The sequence below is a fragment of the Haliaeetus leucocephalus genome, unplaced genomic scaffold (genome assembly GCF_000737465.1).
Source record: "Haliaeetus leucocephalus isolate CR32 unplaced genomic scaffold, Haliaeetus_leucocephalus-4.0 Scaffold932, whole genome shotgun sequence".
Classification (NCBI taxonomy): domain Eukaryota; kingdom Metazoa; phylum Chordata; class Aves; order Accipitriformes; family Accipitridae; genus Haliaeetus; species Haliaeetus leucocephalus.
The window spans coordinates 9,985,387-10,004,643 of NW_010973368.1; the positions used below are offsets into that span (position 1 = coordinate 9,985,387).

The 19,257-nt window shown below is 37.0% G+C and overlaps 1 protein-coding gene across 5 annotated transcripts in view; it reads left to right on the forward strand.

The window, feature by feature from the left end:
- Positions 1-40: 40 nt before the first annotated feature.
- TTC8 (tetratricopeptide repeat domain 8) overlaps positions 41-19,257 on the forward strand; it is a 47,513-nt gene continuing 28,296 nt past the window's right edge. For 2 of the 5 annotated variants that reach the window (XM_010583807.1, XM_010583809.1), the window contains exons 1-6: positions 41-154; positions 8,679-8,708; positions 13,021-13,141; positions 17,583-17,646; positions 17,801-17,960; positions 18,871-18,960. In XM_010583807.1, the coding sequence (XP_010582109.1) occupies positions 41-154; positions 8,679-8,708; positions 13,021-13,141; positions 17,583-17,646; positions 17,801-17,960; positions 18,871-18,960 (579 nt within the window). The remainder of the gene's footprint in view (positions 155-8,678; positions 8,709-13,020; positions 13,142-17,582; positions 17,647-17,800; positions 17,961-18,870; positions 18,961-19,257) is intronic. The other 3 variants (XM_010583808.1, XM_010583810.1, XM_010583811.1) reach the window with 2 other exon arrangements.

The window sequence follows — 19,257 nt, forward strand, 5'->3', positions numbered from 1 at the left end:
GGGGCCCAGCCGGAGCGGCTGCGGCGGTCCCGCCGGCGGGATGGGGCTGGAGCTGGAGCCGCTGTTCCAGGCCTGGAGCTACTTCAGGCGGAGGAAGTTTCGGCAGTGCTCGGATCTCTGCTCGCAGCTGCTGGAGAGGCCGCCCGGCGAGCAGGTAGCGGGGGCCGGGCCGGGAGGCCGGGGCGGGAGGTGGTGGTGTCAGTCGGCAGCGGCCCGGCCGCCCGACAGGGCCAGCGCCACGGGACCCGCTGTGTACCTTTTGCAGCCGCCGGAGAGGCCCGGTGTGACGGCCCGGTAGGGGGCCGGGGAGGGCTGGGCCGCGCCGTGCTCCGCGAGGAGGAGGAGGGAGGGCCGGGCAGCGCCTTTTCGCCGGGCTCCCTAAATCCCTCCCGAAGCTGGAGGCGGTGAGTGCGGGTTGCCGGCTCCTCCTCAGACACGCCCTGGTAGTAGCCCTCCCGCCCCGGCCGAGTAAGGAGAGGCGAGCAGTGCAACAGGTACGTTGTGCTGCTGGGAATGAAACCGTGGCGGTGGTGGGGTCCCAGCACTCCCCACAACAAGGATTTTAACTCGCTCGGGATTTTGCGGAGTTAAGGGATGAAAAGCCACGTCTGAAATCAGGTCTGCCTGAGGATGTTACTGTTGATTTTACACAGATGTTCAGATATCATGGTTGCTGTATCGACTAAACCTCATAAGCTTAAGAGACACCCATTTTGTCTCAGCTTACTTACAAGTATTACCATGGGACAGAAGGCGTTTCCATCCCTCTCTCTTTGCTCTTTCTCCAGCTGCAAAGTCTCTGGAAATGTTGGGCATGTGTTGTTCAAGACCTACCTATTTTCTCACCCTTCTCTAAGAAGGAAGGATTTGAGAATGTTGTTTCTGGATTGATACTTGCATGCATGTAAACATTTTTACTGCCATATTTGGAAAACAGTCATTGAATGGACTTTATCTTCATCATAAATACTTTACAGTAAATTAGTAACTCTCTCAAAGCATCCTATCGCTACAGATCTTAAGAATCTTGAAGGCCGTTCTTTTCATCACAAAGGAAAAGTCTTAAAAGAAAGCTGCACAGTCACACAATTGTGTAAATGTAAAGCACAGTAATTGTTTCAACCGGTTTAGAATAGATATTTAAAAGATGCTTTTGTTTATGTTATATACTGTAAGGCAGCAACAAGGAGCCATCAGCAGAAAAATTTTCAGCAGAGAAGACATTCCAAGAAAATTGGTCCTGAACACTAAATGGGACCGAGTATTAGTTCTGTGCAAGTCCTGTATCATTTATGTGTATTTACATTATTGGGTCTTGATACATGTAATCTTTGCATATGGAAGTATAGCTCTTGATTCGTGATAGAAACTCTTGAGACAGTACAGATAATAACAGTAAATAAGAGTTGTAAAGGTCACAGTGCTTCTGTTGCTATTCATAACTAGTAAAACATTTTCTGATCTATGATCTCAACGTGGAAGTATAAAGACAACTGCATTTCTACTGTGTGCTGAAGCTCAAGTACAAAATTGTTTTGTTACACCTGGCAAATCCAAACTTTTGCTGGGCTGTTTCTAGTAGCACTGGGGAATGCGTTGAAGACATCTGCAGCTGACAGAAGTGGGGTAAGGAATAGAACGTGTACAAGGCCGGGAAAAATGTTTAGAGGGAAAACAACAGCAGTGAGAGTATGTAGATCCCATCTGATTTTCCTTCTTTCTTTTAAATATTGATCACACGTGCTGCAAGCATTTGAGTATATAAATTAAATTGTTTTCTTAGATAAAGCTACACATTCTTCTTAGAGAACCAGGACCTCGTATACCAGCAATATGAGAGTTTTTCCAAATACTATATAAAGTTGGGACAAATAATTGATCACTTAATTTAATCTTTGAAATGATCACAGCAGCCTGTAAGCTTCATCTTCTATAAGAATGAAAGAGTGAAAACATTTAAAATAATTATGCTTTGAGAAACAGTGGAAGATGGGTATATGAATGGTGTCTATACTCCATCAAATCACAAGTTCTTACAAGAGATCCTGTATGAAGTCTCTGAATTTTAAGATCAAGTTTCATCAGTGTTTTGAAAAGACTTCCAGGTCATGGTTGCCTGCAAAGGACTGGACCTTCTAACTTAGGTAAGTTCGTTTCAGAGCTATATTCCTGTTCACAGTTTTATGTGAAAAAGGTACTTTTCAGCAGCAGCATATTTCAAACCTACATGAAAGTTTAGATGGGAGAGAAATGTGTTTGCTTTCTGTAGAGGCAAACTTGAAATATGGTTAGTTTGGCTCTTGCCCCATATAATCTTCTTGAGGAATCCTTATTAAAAGCTCTTTCTAAGCAGGAATTAATGACTTCTAAAAATATTTTAAAATACATCTACTTTAGCTTGGAAAATACCAGTCTTCCTCTTTGACATTTTAAAGGTGCATGGAACAATGTTTCAGTCTTTCTCTGAAAAGAGATTTCATAGAGCAATGTTTGAGTAAAGCACATCACAAGTTTGCAGACACCAGCAAGTGAATTTTACTCTATATAAGTACTTTATGTAAGTGGAGTAACAGTTTAGAGACTTTTTTAAAAAGTAAAATAAATGGAAAGGTGGTTATTAAGTGGCAATTCAGCATGTTTCTTCAGAAGGATCATGGAGTATACTGTACTTCATGGTATATAATGCAATGGCTACGCAGCTTTCTTCCATCATTCCTCTATGTTAGTCCAGACAAAGAGCACAGCTCCTGACAGGAGAAGATGTAGCATTATTTATACCACCTGTTTATTTTGGTACAGCAGGATGGAGAAACCAGGATATTGGTTAAATAACTTTCAAGAGTGCAACTTGAACCAAACTCAGACCAACTCAACATACAAAATGTTATACTTGAAATCTCTTTAAGTAAAGTATTTTCTAATTATTCAGTTAAAATATAGCTTTAACATTCATGGCAGGCTTAACATGGAATGGTATTTCTCTCCTTCAGTCAACTGTGCTCATGATATTTTAGATTTTACACTTCTTATTGTAATCAACACAAAATCTTAATATTTACTGGTTATCTGTCCAAGTAAGCCTGTATTTTATTATTCTGCTTCTCATTTGGAAAGCCTTGCAGGTCTTTTCCCTAGCTATGTTGTTGCACTTTCAGCTCATTACTTTCTAACACTTGCTGCTTTCAGGTACCACTCTGTCACATTTGCTCTGCTAGACTTCAGGCACAGAGTAAAGGAAATAGTAACACGCCTCAAGAATGTGTTTTATATGTAGCTGAAACCTTACAAGTTATTTTGAACCTACTTAATACAACAGAATGAAAAAGCAAATTGTGTTTATGTATTGCAGCATGTATACTTTGTATTTATTAGAACCGTTATTTTTATAAGACCTTTGAAAGATACTAAACTCCAAGGCTGAACATTGATATAATTAGAACTCAAATAAGTAACGTACATTACTTAATTCTCCTGGTTTGCCTGGTCTAATACTATTTTACATTATTCTGTATTTATTCCAGTTGTAGTGTATCAGTTAAGTTGCTGTAGTTGTGAATGCTAGAAAAGTGATCTAAGATGACTTTTTCTTTTTTTTAAGTTAATTAAGAATCCAAAACCATTCTCAGGCAGATTGACTGTTGATTCCTGAAGTCTGTGTTACTTTTGAAGGTGGCATGTTAATGAAATCAGTAGTTCCTAAATATTTGGATTGAAATTTATTTCTGTCTTTTCCAGCCACCTACCAGAAAATAGTACTGTCTTCCATCTGTGTGAATTACATAGTAGTATTTTAGTATAACCTGGAGAAATATCTCAAATTAAGTAGTAACATTTTTGGTACCTAACCTAATGTGTGGTTTATTATGCTTAAAAAGCACATAGCAATTCTAAAATATTTAATGATCAAACCCTTAATGGGAGCACTTCTGCAGATCAAGCCCAAGATATGTCATGTTGGGCACCAGGAAAGCAAACAGACAAATGGCAACACTTACAGAAAGTTTGGATTAAGTGAGCTGCTGTGCAGCACAAGGGAATACTCAACTGCTGTAATCACCGTGCCATCTGTTCTCATCCTCTTGTCCCATATTCTGCTAAGCGTGTGCCTCCCAACCTCTACAACCAGGGAAAGAAAGATCATAGAAGAGCAGTAGCCTCGGTCACTGTTCAGGGATTCACTTCTTTGAACAGCATGCATTAGGGTAAGGTATAAACCAAGCCACAGGAGATGGTATCCTTTAAAGATGCTCAGGAATGGTTGAATTAAACTGTGATTGTTACAGGTCAGAACTTTTTCATGCTCGGGCAAGTAGCTTTCTCCCTTCTAAGACATGTAATGGAACAATAAGTAGGTAAAGGAAGAGACTAACAGTGCATAACCTTAGCGTGTTTTCATGCCTGAAAGAGACGACCTTGCTAGTCTGAAAGCCTATACATTTTTCCAAGCTGTCATCTGCTCTGCTAAAAGATAGTACCACTCCTGCTCCATTGCATCTGCAACACTGTCACAAAACTATGGGCAGCTGAAATCAGCTTTCTACGATAGCCTTAGAAGTAGGCATTTTTACCAGTCACACTTATAAATATAATAAGAAATTTTCTTGACCGGTACATCTTGATATATCTCTTAATTTACCAGTCCCTTTACATATAGCTTAGTATTCAGAATATGTTTTCATCACAAGTATAATAATGTTTAAGAAGTTCTCCTTTAAGAACATGGTAAAAGATTATTTGAAGGTCTCAAAAATAAGTTTACTGATGATCTAATCAGTAGTTACATGTACATACATTCAGAAGCTGTCTTCACTGGTGTAGAACTCTTTGAACTCTCTCACCAGATGTAGTAAGCCCTAGGAGGTTTTTAAGGTATGGTGTTGACCTTTTAGCCAACTGGGCATGAATCGGGAATTTTCTTATGTAGCTGTATCAAATGCTATGCTATTATAAACTTGAATTCTTAAAGAACACATCAATGAAATCAAACCATTTTAAAATCCATTATGTTTTCCTGAAGAGTTCTTAATGAATAAAAGGTGCTGAACATTTTGATAGAAGAGTAATTAGCTGCTACTGAGTTAAATTTTATGGAAGACTGAAATATTTTTTTCTATAAAATGTCCAGTGCATTTCTTCAGTTAAGAATTAGGAATATAAATTTTATTGATGGAATTTACTTCTATGCTGACAATCTTATCTCAGGATGGATAAAAGCTGTATTTTCTATGACTGGTGGTTGGGCATACAAACACATAAAGCACTGATGTTCAGTTTAATTATTTCCTGTTGTAAGCAGACAGGCGTTGTCTTCTATGTTTATAGTAATAGCATGACCTAGAGGAAATAAAATCCAGGGCTGTCTCTGTTGATCATCCTGATTAGTTACCTAATCTGATTACTCTTCTTTGTGTTCCATATGTCAGATTCAAGGCAACAATCAGCACCGATGTATGAGGCCTGCTGTAGTTTTAACAATTAAAAAAAAATTGCCTAATGTAATTAATAGACATACAGTGGATGTCCTGCCTTTAATTTGCTTAATGGTCTACTGTGAGGATTTGCTTTTGTTCATTTGTCCTTTCTTCTCCCACGGTGAACTTTCAGCTACTATTACTTGCATACTGCTTTTTGTAAGGTCATAATAAAGTTATCACAGATATGTTTATGTATATGGAACTTGATTTGAAAAAGCATCTTCAACTGAAATCAGTTATTTGTTCAAGAGACTGTAATTATTAAGTTTATGTGTAAAAATTAGTGATACATACAGTGAAGTCATTGTTCCTGGGTAATGTTTTTTCTCTGTTTCTGCTTTTAATAATTTGAGGACCATTTTCAGAATATACCAATTTTAATATTCTTCATGTATTAAATCATACTCACCTGAAATTAATTGTAGAATAAAGCTTTATTAGAATATAAGGTGTGTAATCTTGTTTCATTCCCTATTCTAGGCTATAAGCATCAGAAGACTTAATTTTTCTGAATATTTTTGGTCTTCAAATAAACAGACTTTACATATTAACTTTAATTTTTAAATGCCCTCAGTGGATTTAGAGATCTGGGTTAAATCCTTCCTTCATTGCTTTTACAATCTTATTAATTTCAAAGGAGCTTTATATATGTAAATGAAGAATAAATTTGACCTTTTGTTTTGAGATACAAGCTTACAGGGCAATGCTATTTGTTAATCCTCTCAAAGAAATCTTTATTCGGAATCTAGTTCCAGTGGAATGCCTGCATGAGTAGCAACTGCTGGATCCACCCATGTTAAAATATATTATATTTTAATGTTAGTTTTTGTTGTGCCAGGCTTGTGTTTAATGGAAGGGTTCTATCACCTGCTTGAGGGTTATTTAAAATCTTAAGTTACTTCTTGTCAAAAACTAAAATGATATATTAGGGTGTATGAACAATGCATACTATCACCTACCATTACAAGAGAGCGATGTTTTTAGTAAGTGTTACTGGTCAACTCTACTTTCTTCCAAAGTGATGAGGGATGTAACTTCTGAATTTTTTAACAATATGAATGCTCCTACATAAGAAAATCTGGTTTATTTTTAAACTATTTTTTTAAACTGATGAACAGTGCCTAAAGTAAGTTACACATCTGTTAAGATATACATCTGTAACATCAAGGCATTTTTGAGTTGGTGTTGATGTAATATTCCTAACCTTGTCCTCATTAGTTACTGTAGCACATATGGTATGGAAGATCACCTACTGCTCTTAAACCATTTTCTGGTACACCATATGTGCTGTAACACTCAGACACAATGGGGTGAATAAAATGCAAGCTGAAATATCTCAATGTCCTTTTCTTTATTACTTAGAAAGCTCGAACAGTTTATTTTTTAGAAGACGAATACTATAAATAAAACAACATATTAAAAGAACTTGGGAGTTCATTTAATCCTACATCTAAAACATAAAGGCAGTTTCAGTGCCTTAGTCAAGACCAGGTACATCACAGACAGCTGAGATTAATCCCTCATTCCATAGAATACTCAGTTTATAAGCTGTGTTAGGCATTCTAACAGGGGTGAACAACTTTGCAATTCCAAATATGATTCTTAAAAGGCCACAGAAATTCCAGTACGCTACAGAAGGAAGATGCGAGAGTATCACCAGTCTTCCAGGTCCCTGTTGTCATGGAATTTACTGAGTGAAAAGGCACAAATTGGAAGAGGTAGACCACATCTCGTACTACAGAGCAAAAGAGCAAGCTTGACCTTGCCATTGGCTTGGTGAAATATGAGCCAGCAGGGTGCCCTGGCTGCAAAGGAAGCTACCAGCACACTGGGCAGTGCTTCAGCTTGGAGAGGACATTGGTGTGACCTAATAGCAGCCTTCTAATACATACAAGGAGGTTATCGAGAAGATGGAGCGAGGCCCCTCACAGAGGTGCATGGAGTGAGAGACAGCAAACATAAACTGAAATGAAGGAGGCTTTGGCTTGATATAAGGAAAAACATTTCTCCATAAGGGCAGTCAGGCAGTGGAACAGGTTGCACAGGGGCATTGTGCAGTCTCCATCCTTGGAAGTTTTCAAGACCCAATTGGACAAAGCTCTGCACAAGCTCAACTGACCTTATAGCTGACCTTGCTTTGGGCAGGGCTTTGGACTAGAGACCTCCTGATGTCCCTTTCCAGTCTGAATTACTCTGAGGTTCTATATTCGATCTAATATAGCTGGCTTAAATGTGATAGATTTACACAAGGCCAGATATGTAAGAAATTTTCTGCTGCCTCTAGGAGCAGAAATGATCTGACTCTACAAAAGACTAATAGTGATTGGAGAAAGTAACATCTATCTCCCGCTTTCCTTGACTTTCCCCCTAAAGCTAAGTAATATGTTAGAGAGGAAAGATTCTTCCCCAGTCCCTGGAAGTGAGCAGCAGAAGCCCTGAAGGATAGTTTAAATATTGTACAAACATGATAAGTACATAATGAATGATGATAAACCTACATTTCTTGTTGTTACTATTTACTCACTTTTACCTCAAGTTTCAAGCAGATGCAAGTTCCTGCCTTTTGGCTTGTAGTAAACTTCATCGGGTAGTTTTCCTTTTGTTTATTGGATGGTGCAATAAGCCATTAGTTTGATGTTTATTCCACTTACAGCATTAGTATTCAGAATACAATAAATATATCATTTCCATCATAAAAGTATAAAAAACATTCAATATATGCAGAAATTTTCTTTTACATACTTCAGTGATATCAGTGCGATCACCATCAGCAGCTAACAAAAATGCACAAAGATGGATTTTCTTATGTAGGCATTCTAAAGCCCATGGTCTAATAATCTGGTTAACTTTTGAGAGATGTGCTTACATCTTCCAAGTTTGTATTTTTTTTTTAAATGTACCATTTTTCAGTTTAATAATTCTGTAATGTTAGTCTAAGATTTGGCCAACATGATCCTGCAGAAGCAAGAAAGCAAAAGGTATCTGAAAAATCTACTTACTGCAAATCTGCTTTCATTGTGTAAAATGTTGATTACCTCCGTAATGTAAGTTGAGATAATGTAATAAAATGAAAATTTGGATATATGTCTTGGAGAGAAAATGTTTGTGCAAAACGAGGTGGCCACAGAGGATAATTCCATTTTTTGTTGTTCTTTTTATTGTTTTACATTTCCATTCCTCAATTTCTATTTCCTCTCTTTTCAGGAGCCTGATTCTGAATACACCGTGTTTCAGGTAAAATTCTTTTCATAAATACAATTGTTAGAAACAATCATTAGGAAGAATTTCTGATACACTGACTAATACTTGTTTTATTGTTAAATCCTTAATGGCATAAATTTGTTTTTCATCATTGGTAAGGAAGTACATTTGATAAGGGGTATTTTAAATAGGCAGCTTTTATATTTGATAGGAGTTTCTCTCTCTCATATATTTCCTATAGGTTTATTCAGCAGTTCAGTAGCTTAGTGCCTTCTAAAAGCTGAATTGAATCTATCTTGAACTGAATGACCTTCATCTGATGATGAGATTAAGAAAAAGCCAATGTGTATTTCACAGATAGAACAATGTTTATGTTCTTAGGGCTCACTTTCGTGTTTCATTTAATGTGGTGTAATGGTGGGCTGTTACCCATGCCCTTCTGCTCCTGCAGTTCATTCTCACTGCCTACCTTGTGTAGAGTCTGGTAGTCTTGAAGCTGCGTGATGTGCTTTACATAAGTGTTGGAAGACTCAGAGTAATTGATTAGTTTTCACTCTGTCCACATTAGCACTAGATTACTGCAATGGGAAGAATAGTAATGTGCAGGTGGTGGCATCTTTTGGCTCCAGCTCACAGTCAGAAGAGATTACATGCAGTGTGAAATTGCATCTTTAAATACAGCTCAATAACATATTTTACAAGTCTCCAATTACATTCCAGTGAAGTCATGCAAATTGTTTGCATACAAAATGGTTTCAGTGAAATACTGCCAGATATCTTCTTGACTTTAAAGATTACGCTTCACAAGGTGGTTGTTGTGTTCTGGGGTTTTCATTGTGTACAGAATAAAATTTATGGTAATGGAAAGGATTGTTGGAGAATGAAACCTCTTAAAAAAATGTGTTACCAGATTCAGGAAGTACATTTAGATTTAAATTTTATATTTTTTTAATTTAGTTTTTGGACTTTTTAGGAACAAGAGGAAGACATTCAATTCAGTGACAAACCAGTTCTCAGGAACTAGGCGAAAAACAATTTGTCACTTTTCTTTCTGGAGTTTAGACTTCTTAAGAAATACCATATCACATTTCTGTACTTACGGTACTTAAGATATTGCTTCCCTCTATAATGACTATTAGTTATTGTAAAGTTCTGTTCTGATTATGAGTTAAGTAAGCTAAATCTGTTACTATGTTGTGAATATGTGGGTTGTCTGAAATGAGCTGTCCCTTTCTTGTTCCTTGTGCCCATTTAATAAAAATGCAAGTTGTCTTCATAAACGCCAGACATGTTGCTTGTCTCAAAACAAAATTATCGATCCCGCAAAGAGAGAGCAGATAATATAAGTGGAATCTGAGGCAACGATTTGAGTGGACAAACTTGTGCTAAGTCGAGGTGTAAATATTGTCATGTGGTTACTCAGAAATGTGTGCATTTATTTTTATGGCTTTTTGTGATTATAAGTGAGCCTTCCTCTCACTGTTGACAGTGTGGTTCTTCCAGTTTTGTGCTGCTTATATTCATTTTAATTGAAGTTTTTCAGGTGAAGTTCTTCTGCATTAGTTTCAGATTAAACCCTTACAGGTTTTCAGTGAGCGAAAGATCTGTGTATTGTACTATGGTAAATTACTAAAACTGTGTACTTTCTTATGAACAGAATTGTTAAAATTTTTCTGGATAACTAAAAATGACAACACAGAAAGTCGGCTTCATACAAGGATAAAGTAGCTATAGGAAATACCAGGACTACTGGTACAAATTCTTTCTGTAAAGTCAGCAAAAGTTGAAATTACTGAGCTGTTAAGAAAATCTTTGAATCCTGCATGAGTTTTACATCTCATGTGATAAAAGACACTTTTACTTTATGAACAAAAGAAAAAAAATCAAAATTTGTTGGGGTGGTCTGTTTTAACAGAGAAATGTACATCTCAGGTTTTCTTTTAAAAAGTAAGCAATAGCCATAGGCCATAGTTCTAATAAAGTCCTGTGTGACTTTTTATGAATAAGTAGCAAATTTTTTACGAATTAGAAAGGTGTCAGAAATTTCATTTAATTCTTTTGAAAAAAAGATCTTTTTCTACATCTCCCTTTGTATTTGTGTGTCAGTATACATTTCTAATTCCTTTTCCCACACCTTGATTTTTCAGATATTCAGCATAACTGTGTGCATGCACAGAAACGATACTTTTGTTTCATATGGGTTATGTAACTAGTAGTTAGGAATTTTGAATTGTCTTCTTGTCTCCCAAGGTAAAGGTCATCTTTCTATAGTTTAAGTAATGAATTTGTCATTTTTCTCTTGCTTGCTGTTTTGATCAGAAGTCCTGTAACAAACATTGCTGCAGGCCATACTCTGCAGACTGATGTTTAATTAAGGAATAATATGCGATATTTGAATTTTTTGTTGGCTGTGAAGCCTCAGACTAGGAGCTTAAGACTGGAAGAGCAATCTAAGGAATCTATTTGTTATGACAGATATTTGTCCAATAACGACAAAGAGACATGTTGCTTTTAAAAACACTTTATCTCATGTTTGTTATTGGAAAAATCACAATGATAATACTTATGTCTATGTTAAGAACTCGCCCCAGTTTTAGCAATTAGTGTAGAGAAGTTGCTACTTTCAATTCCCCGGAAAAGATCATTACTATAGACAGCTTTTCTTATCTCTCCTTGGAAATTAGCCTGTGTTTGGCTATACTGAGAGCTCTAATTTCAGCATATTCCCAATATAGACATGGTTATGTTGACTTCAGACATATGTGTCTTTGAAAAAAGTAGAGTACCATCAATGTGTTAAAAATTCAACAAACTAAATACTTCCATAGAATAATGAAAAGCAGTTAAGGGTCTTGAACATCTAACTGCAAAACTCAATGCTAATTAAAGGTTGTCACCCAACTATATCAGAAGAAACTAAAAGATAATAAAGCAGATCTGGATTATGGCTGTCTGGCCTAGATTCAAATCATCCTGGCCTGTTCCTTTCTCTTCATACTTGAACTAAGATTTCTAATTGTGGTTGAACTGGCTGGCTAAATCCCTCCTTTACTTCTGCTTGGAAGAAAGCACTTTTAAAAAGGAGAGTTAAATATTGCAACATTTTTAGATATAGTTTCTTTTTGATAGACAGTTAGAAAGTTGCATAGAAATATGAGGGAAGTGTAGAGGAAGGGATGGTCTGAGACATGAGAAGTGTCCCATTAAATGATTACTTAAATTATTAAATAAGCCTAAGGTCCAGATCTTCTCCTACCTCTTACTTAAAGAAAAATGTTTCCATGTGTTTGACCTTTAGTTCTATTAAGGTAGCATCAGTCTGTTTCTATTTTGAAATGTCTCCTTAGAAAATATTAAACATGCTTTTACACCAGACTCCTGTATGTGTCAGAAAAGTAACAAATCTAATTGATTTGGCAGTGATTTTTTCTCTGGAAAATTTACAATGATCTGTTCAATATCTGAAGGAAGATCGGGGATTGGTCTTGTGGCTCCCTTTATCATGCCAGCTCTATGAGTACATTACAGGCATGTTAAGTTATCAAAGTGGTTGGAACTGCACTTACTTTGTTGGTACTTCTGTATCGCTGACACTGGTTTTTCTTCTCCCCATTAGTTTGGTATCTCTACAAGTCTACACAAAGCTTGTCACAAAAGCTAGAATTATGCTTGTCTTTCCACACTGCTCATACAATCCTCCAAGACATTTAATGTAGTAATTGGTCGGTTCAGTTCACTAAGAAGTACTCCAATAATCTCACAATCTGAGATGCTTAATCGATACATTTACACATATCATACAGCTGATTCTTTGAACAAAGGAGTTGTAGATTATCTTTCTAAAGACTGTTGCTTGTGGATAGTAATGTACTGTATCTTTACAGTTGCTGGTTGAAAGATTTTCCTTCTTTCTCTACAGATGCCTGGGAAGAGCATTACTTTGCATTACAGTGGTTTACTTACCTTCCTCTCCCCTCTCAATTTAAATAAGGTGTCTGTCAGCAGTGGGTTTTGAATGGCACTGGTACCTGGGGATTTCTTCAAAAGCCCAAGATCTCAGAGAGTTGCCTGTGACCTAAATTAGTCATAACTTTTCATGAGGTGTGAAATTCTGACCTCCAAACTCAGTGACTATAGCTGTTCCACTCCAAAAGAGTTGTCTAAAGTCTTGGTCCCCTTTCCACGTCCATCAGGCAACTGATGGACATACCCAGCTGTTTAAGTCAATACCTTATTCACACCTATTAAAACTCTGAAGGGAATAATAATAAAAAAATGTCAAAATTTCTGATAAGATTATTTACTTGGTGTCTCAAAGATATTTTACTTTTTTATCCTTATTCAGGCTGCCTGGAGCCTGAAAACACGAGCTTTGACAGAAATGGTGTATGTGGATGAAATCGATATGGATGAAGAAGGAATCGCAGAGATGGTGCTAGATGAAAATGCCATTGCTCAAGTTGCACGTAAGAATGACTTTCACTTAAATGCGTTGAAGCAACAAGAGCTCTCTTGGTCAGGATTGTCATCTAGCATAAAATGGTAGATACTGAGGTGACCTGATATGGCTTTTAGCTATTGCTACAATAAGAGTTTTAGATTGGTTTATGGTTGCATGGCAATGTTGAGATACATCACATGATCTTGATGTAGTGCTTAGGTTCAGACAAATAGTGTTTTGTCAGCTTTTCCTGTACATCTCTGTACTCACTTCTATCAGTGCACTGATTTCTTTTACTCCTTTCCGGCTTCTTTAGGCACTGTGGGAAACCAGAGAAAAATATATGCCCTTGATGTACTGTGAATCTCATCCATATGCCTGTACTGTAGGCAACAGTCTGGCCAAATCTGACATCACCTTTTTGTATCATTTTCCGCAAACAGTTTTGAACTGATGATCTTGCTTCTGCTTTTCTCTACTTTTTCCTCTCTTCCTTCCCAGGGCAGTTCTTCAGCCCTGTCATTGTTTCTTGTATGCAGCTCTTTTCAGCTTCATCAGTTCCCTTCTAAGTGGGCCATAATTAGTCTTCCACTACTTTTTGGCATAATTTCTATTTTTCTCTGTTTCTTTACCACAGTCCACATGGGAATTTTTATGCATCTTATTAGATGTGGCTCTCAACCACTTATCATGTCAAGGAACTCAAGGGAAGAACTGGACGTAGGCCAGAACTAATATTTGAAGCATTAAAAGCTTTTCTCATCTGGATAGAAGTAGGCAACTGCATATCTATCTGATTACATTTTTAAAAATTGTCAGTACATGCTTGGTCACATATAAACAGTCAAGCAGTACTCAAGTTGTGTTTATACATTATGATAATCTAATTACATGTATCTGTCTTAAAACAGCATAATAATATAATTTAGACTTTTATTTTATTTTATGCCCCCTCTGGTAGAGACCGTCTGCCAAGAAAAATAATTTGATGAATATTATTGAGAAATAAGGCATTCTGGAAAAATACATTCATACTATATTTAAACTGAAAAAAGGTGGCTTTCTAGATAGTTTGTCACAGATCTCAAAGCCAAAGAAAATCATTATGATAATGTAGCCTGCACTCCTGAATCATTGAGATAAGACTTTGCTATTCGTGCTTCAAATCCACTAGACATGCCTGAGCTAGTATATAGTTTTTCAGAAAGTATAAGAACTTTCCAGAGAGAAAGAACCCCCTGCAGTCTTTAATATATTATTAAATTTGCTAGCTTTTATCAGTGTATGCCATATCTTTAGTGGGAATTATCAACTATAGCTCCAGCTGTTTCTTCTTTGTGTATATTTTATGCCTGATATGAAGTCTCTATTTTCAAAGGTGTATTTCCAAAGTAAATAGTTAAAACTGTCATTAAGTCATCCAGTGATTTTTTCTTTGGTAAGCTAAACAATCTTCTCATTCTGAGGTGTATCTTTTAGTTTTTGAGTTGAGTTTTTAAACTCTCTTCTTAATCCTTTCCAATTAATCTGCATGCGTTTTCACCAAACCAGACAACAGTCCACTGACACATAGAAAACATGTTTTTCTTCTACAGCTAGATTTTACTTTCTTTATACATCTGAAGCGTTTTTCTGTTACACTCTTATATAAAAGGTAAGCACAGATATCTCTAGGGAGGGTGCAAAGAGGATGGAGCCAGTCTTTGCAGTGGTGCCCAGTGACAGGACCAGGGGCTGAAACACAGGAGGCTCTGTCTAAACATCAGGAAACACTTTTTTTTTACTCTTAGGGTGACTGACCACCGGCACAGGTTGCCCAGGGAGGTTGTGGAGTCTCGCTCCTTAGAGATGCTCAGAAACCATCTAGACAGTGTCCTGGGCAGCTGGCTTTAGGTGGTCCTGCTTGAGCCTGGTTGGACCAGATGACCTCCAGAAGTCCCTTCCAACCTGAACCATTCTGTGATTGTATGGTCACTTCCACTTTTACGCATGATTTAAGAAGAATGTGTGCTTGCTGACTGTGGGCTTTTTCTTTTGCTGTTAAAGTGTGTTAACCATAGTTGGTCTTGACTCAGGGTCTTTTACTGTGGCAAATCTTCCAGGATATCTTCCCCCTCTATAATTATAGCTTACAAACTTAAAAATGTGTAGTCATACCTTCCATATTACAACTGGTATTGTCTGTACTTCACTTACTAAGCAGTTCAAATCCTTTTGCATCTGTTACATGTCCATTTCAATTTTGCATCTGTCCTTATCTTAGTTTCTAGATTAAACTATCTTAATAATGATTTTGCTCTCAGTCTTGCATTATTAAATAATTACTAAATTGTATAGGATCCAGTGGAAACAAGTACTTTTCTGTGGTTCCTCTTCAAACATATATGATGAAATCTGTCTTCCACCAGTTTTTAAATTTTTATAATTCTGCTGTGTTAATTTTCCATCAGTCTTGTTTATTAATAAAAATATCCTATAGCACCATTTTACAGAAAATTCCCAGTATGTTACCTTTGAACTCTTAACACCATCGATTTTATCAGCTTAGGTTATAAACTTGTTTAAAAGTGTTACCTTGACAACATATTTTTCAGAAACTCATACTAATTGGCATTATGGATAATCACAGCTATTTCATTAACTAGGGAGTTAAAGGAGTCATCTGCAGTCATTACTAACTGCTGAAATTACGCTCTTAAATTCTGTCACTGTTAGCGGCCACATGCACTGCTATGACCTCTTGATGCCTATTCATAGCTAGTTCAGTTGGGATTCTCAAAGGCTGAGTTGCCTGGGGTGAGATCAAGGGAAATAAATCCTGTAAACATTCTCCCAGTACACCAAAAGCACAAAACAATCGTAGTTATTAAAAAACATGTCTACAAAAGGGATTTTAATGCCCTACCCTTTTTACATTATTGCGATGGTTAAAAAAAGGCTCAGAAAGTAGAAGACTAGTTCATTGTCTGCTAGCCTGAAAAGTTGAAAGCCACTTCCTCCATTTCTCAGAAGAGTGGCCTAGTTATCATGTTAGAAGCTCTGCTGGGTGGACTGTCCACCCTTTCTGTTGTGGAGTAAAAAATTCAAGATTCACAGGACTATAAAGAACAAGTAAGCAACTGAGATACTAAGTGTGGCCAGCCAGAAGAGGGAGCATCCTGAGTTTTGGTCCTTATTTTAACATCACTTACGTATTTAGTTGGTTTTACCAAAGACATCATGGTTAATACCTTTTTGTATTATTTAATTTTAAATGCAGCTGTAGCTAGGTGGCTGCTATAGTATTGCAGTCAGAGGTGCTTAGTATCAGCATGGACTAAAAAAGCTAGAAGGTATTTAGACTGAGTTATAAGTTATCGATTTGGACAAGTCTACTAAACTTGCTTAAACAGTGGACTGATAGTATCTCAGAGGTAATTACAGCTTGAGGGCAGGAGAGAGAAGACTGAAAAAGGGCAACTTGGGGTTTATCTTGGGGAAATAAAGGAGGAAGGAAACTATCTACCTATCGGTTTAACTTCAGTTATTGGAAACATTTGGAATAAAAGCAGTTCATAAGTATCTAGAAAGTAAGTAGATGAGTAACAGTGATTTGTCAAGAACTGGCTGTCTCAACTTAAATCTCGTTTCTTTTTGTACACGGTAACAAGCAGTGAACAGAACAGAAGGTATAGATGTCATATCTTGCTTTTAACCAAGTTTTTAAAACCAGCTCTTAGATGTTCACTTAGGAGGTTAGAAAAACTGACTATAATCAAGTGTCATTGAAGGTGATGGAAAATCTACATGCAGGAACTAGTAATTCTTAATGGTCCACTGTCAAAACAGAAATATGTGAAAAAGGGCACCCTTTATCTGTTCACCTGGGCTCAAGCCAATTCAGTGTTTTCATTGATGACCTTTGGATATGGATGAGTTTGCACTTCACTGTGCCCTAAATTGTGGGTGGGGGTCCTACATGGATCTAGTGACATGAGATATCGTTCTCCATCTGCCCTATAGCTGAAGGTTTGGGTTTACTTACTGAAGTCTGGGTGCTATTTTAGTCCCAGATAGAAAATACACCATTTCAAATTAGCATGATCTCGTTGTTCCAGTAACCTTTCTTACTTCAGTGCTATCTGTTGCTCCGTAGATGTTCTTGAGAATTGTTGTGAGTTAACCCTGGTAGGCAGCTAAGCCCCACACAGCCACTCGCTCACTCCTCCCAAGTGGGATGGGGGAGAGGATGTGAAGGGTAAAAGTGAGAAAACCATGTTCGCTGTGGCAGGTTTCTTGCAATAGTCTGACAATTTATCAGTAGTACAGTGCAATATTTGTTTTTTGTCTTCTTTGTGTAGTGCTGTGTCCCCTCAGTTTGAACAAAGAAATTTCCAGTTTATTATAAGACCCAATCATTTTTTAAAGTCCCCTGGACAAGGGTGTAGTATCTCAATAGGAAGTGAGAAATGGTCTTTATTTTATAGGACCAGGAACATCTTTGAAACTCCCTGGAACTAGCCAAGGTGGAGGCCCCAGCCCAGCTGTTAGGTATGTGATTTTTTATTTTTTTAAAATGTGACTAGCTGTAAATGAGCAAATCCTAAATTTAACTTCTGAAAATGAAATGCTTCAGATATAAGTGTTTAAATTCTCTAACGATAAACACCACTCAACATAAGGATAATGTGCTTAACATCTTCAGGCCAGTAACTCAGTCAGGAAGACCTATCACAGGATTTGTGAGACCCAGTACACAAAGTGGACGGCCAAGTACTATGGAACAAGCTATAAAAACACCTAGAACAGCTCTCACAGCTCGTCCAATTACTAGTGCTTCTGGGAGATATGTCAGGCTGGGAACGGTAAGTTGTTTGACTCTGTTCTCAGAACAATGGCTTTCTTGGTCATGGTATCTGGTACAGTGACAATGGAGTTGACTTAAAAGCTGCATCTAAACTCAAGTTTGAAGGAGATGAGCATTTTTAATTTTTTGTTTAAATTGTTTTCAAATTGGAGTTTGAAAATGTTGCTTCTTGTTAGTTTGCTAGTCTGTTTATATAAAAAATGTACATAATTCACACTTTCACAAAAATTCACATAAATTCCAAATTCACAAGTTCTGTGAGACTCATTTTTATTCACTGAAGGCTATGAAAAGACTATGACATGATTTCACCGTAAGTATATTGAAACCTTCTCCAAGTTTTTCAGTTTACTACAAAACAATTACTAATCTCTCAGTGTCTGTCACTTCAGAAGATAAGGAAAATAAACTATACTAGTTTTATCCTGTTCTATTGGCAAAATTAATAAACTGCAACTGGCACGAATATATAATACAGATTAACATCACATTAATGGCAAAATGTGGTATCTTCTCACTGTCGCAGGTATGAATTGATCTTCCTAAATCTTTCTTGATGACTTTTTTGTTATGTATCCCAACTACCTTCAGTCCCTCTAACAGTTGTTGAAGCTACATGCTTAGGCACATTATGGAAATAGTGGAGAGAGGGAAGAAAAAGGTAGTTTCTGAAGGTAATTCATGCAGCCTCTTTCAGGGACTGTATGGCAGTAGGGGAAGTTCCTGGCTTTCAGAAAAGATGAAGTTCAGTAAGAAGAGTCTGTACTGCACAGTAGAGCAGTGCATCTACTAATGCTTTGTTTGGATTTTTGTTTGTTTGTTTGTTTTTTATACTACTAATATTTTGAAAATTTTCAGCCAAAATGTAGGGGATCTTCCCACTTAGAAACTTCTTTTCACCCCTTCAGGCTTCAATGCTAACAAATCCAGATGGCCCTTTCATAAACCTGTCTCGACTGAATTTAGCAAAATATGCTCAAAAACCCAAACTGGCAAAGGTATGTAACTATTTTAGTTAATGTTGTGATATCTTTTTCTTATTTTCTGCCATCATTCTAATGTAACTGTACATGGGATTGGGGATACAAACAATGATGAACTGTGTTACAGATGTAAAGTTCAGAAAAATAGCATGTTACTTATCTTTTGATGGTGATTACCAGGCTTGAAGTTGAAAGTATGTCTGAAGAGGTTATGTTGAAAGTATAACCTAGAAAAAATATTTGTATAGAATAAAATATTCCATTGGTAAATAACTTTGAACTGTGCATATAGGAGTGATGAAGGGCAACTAA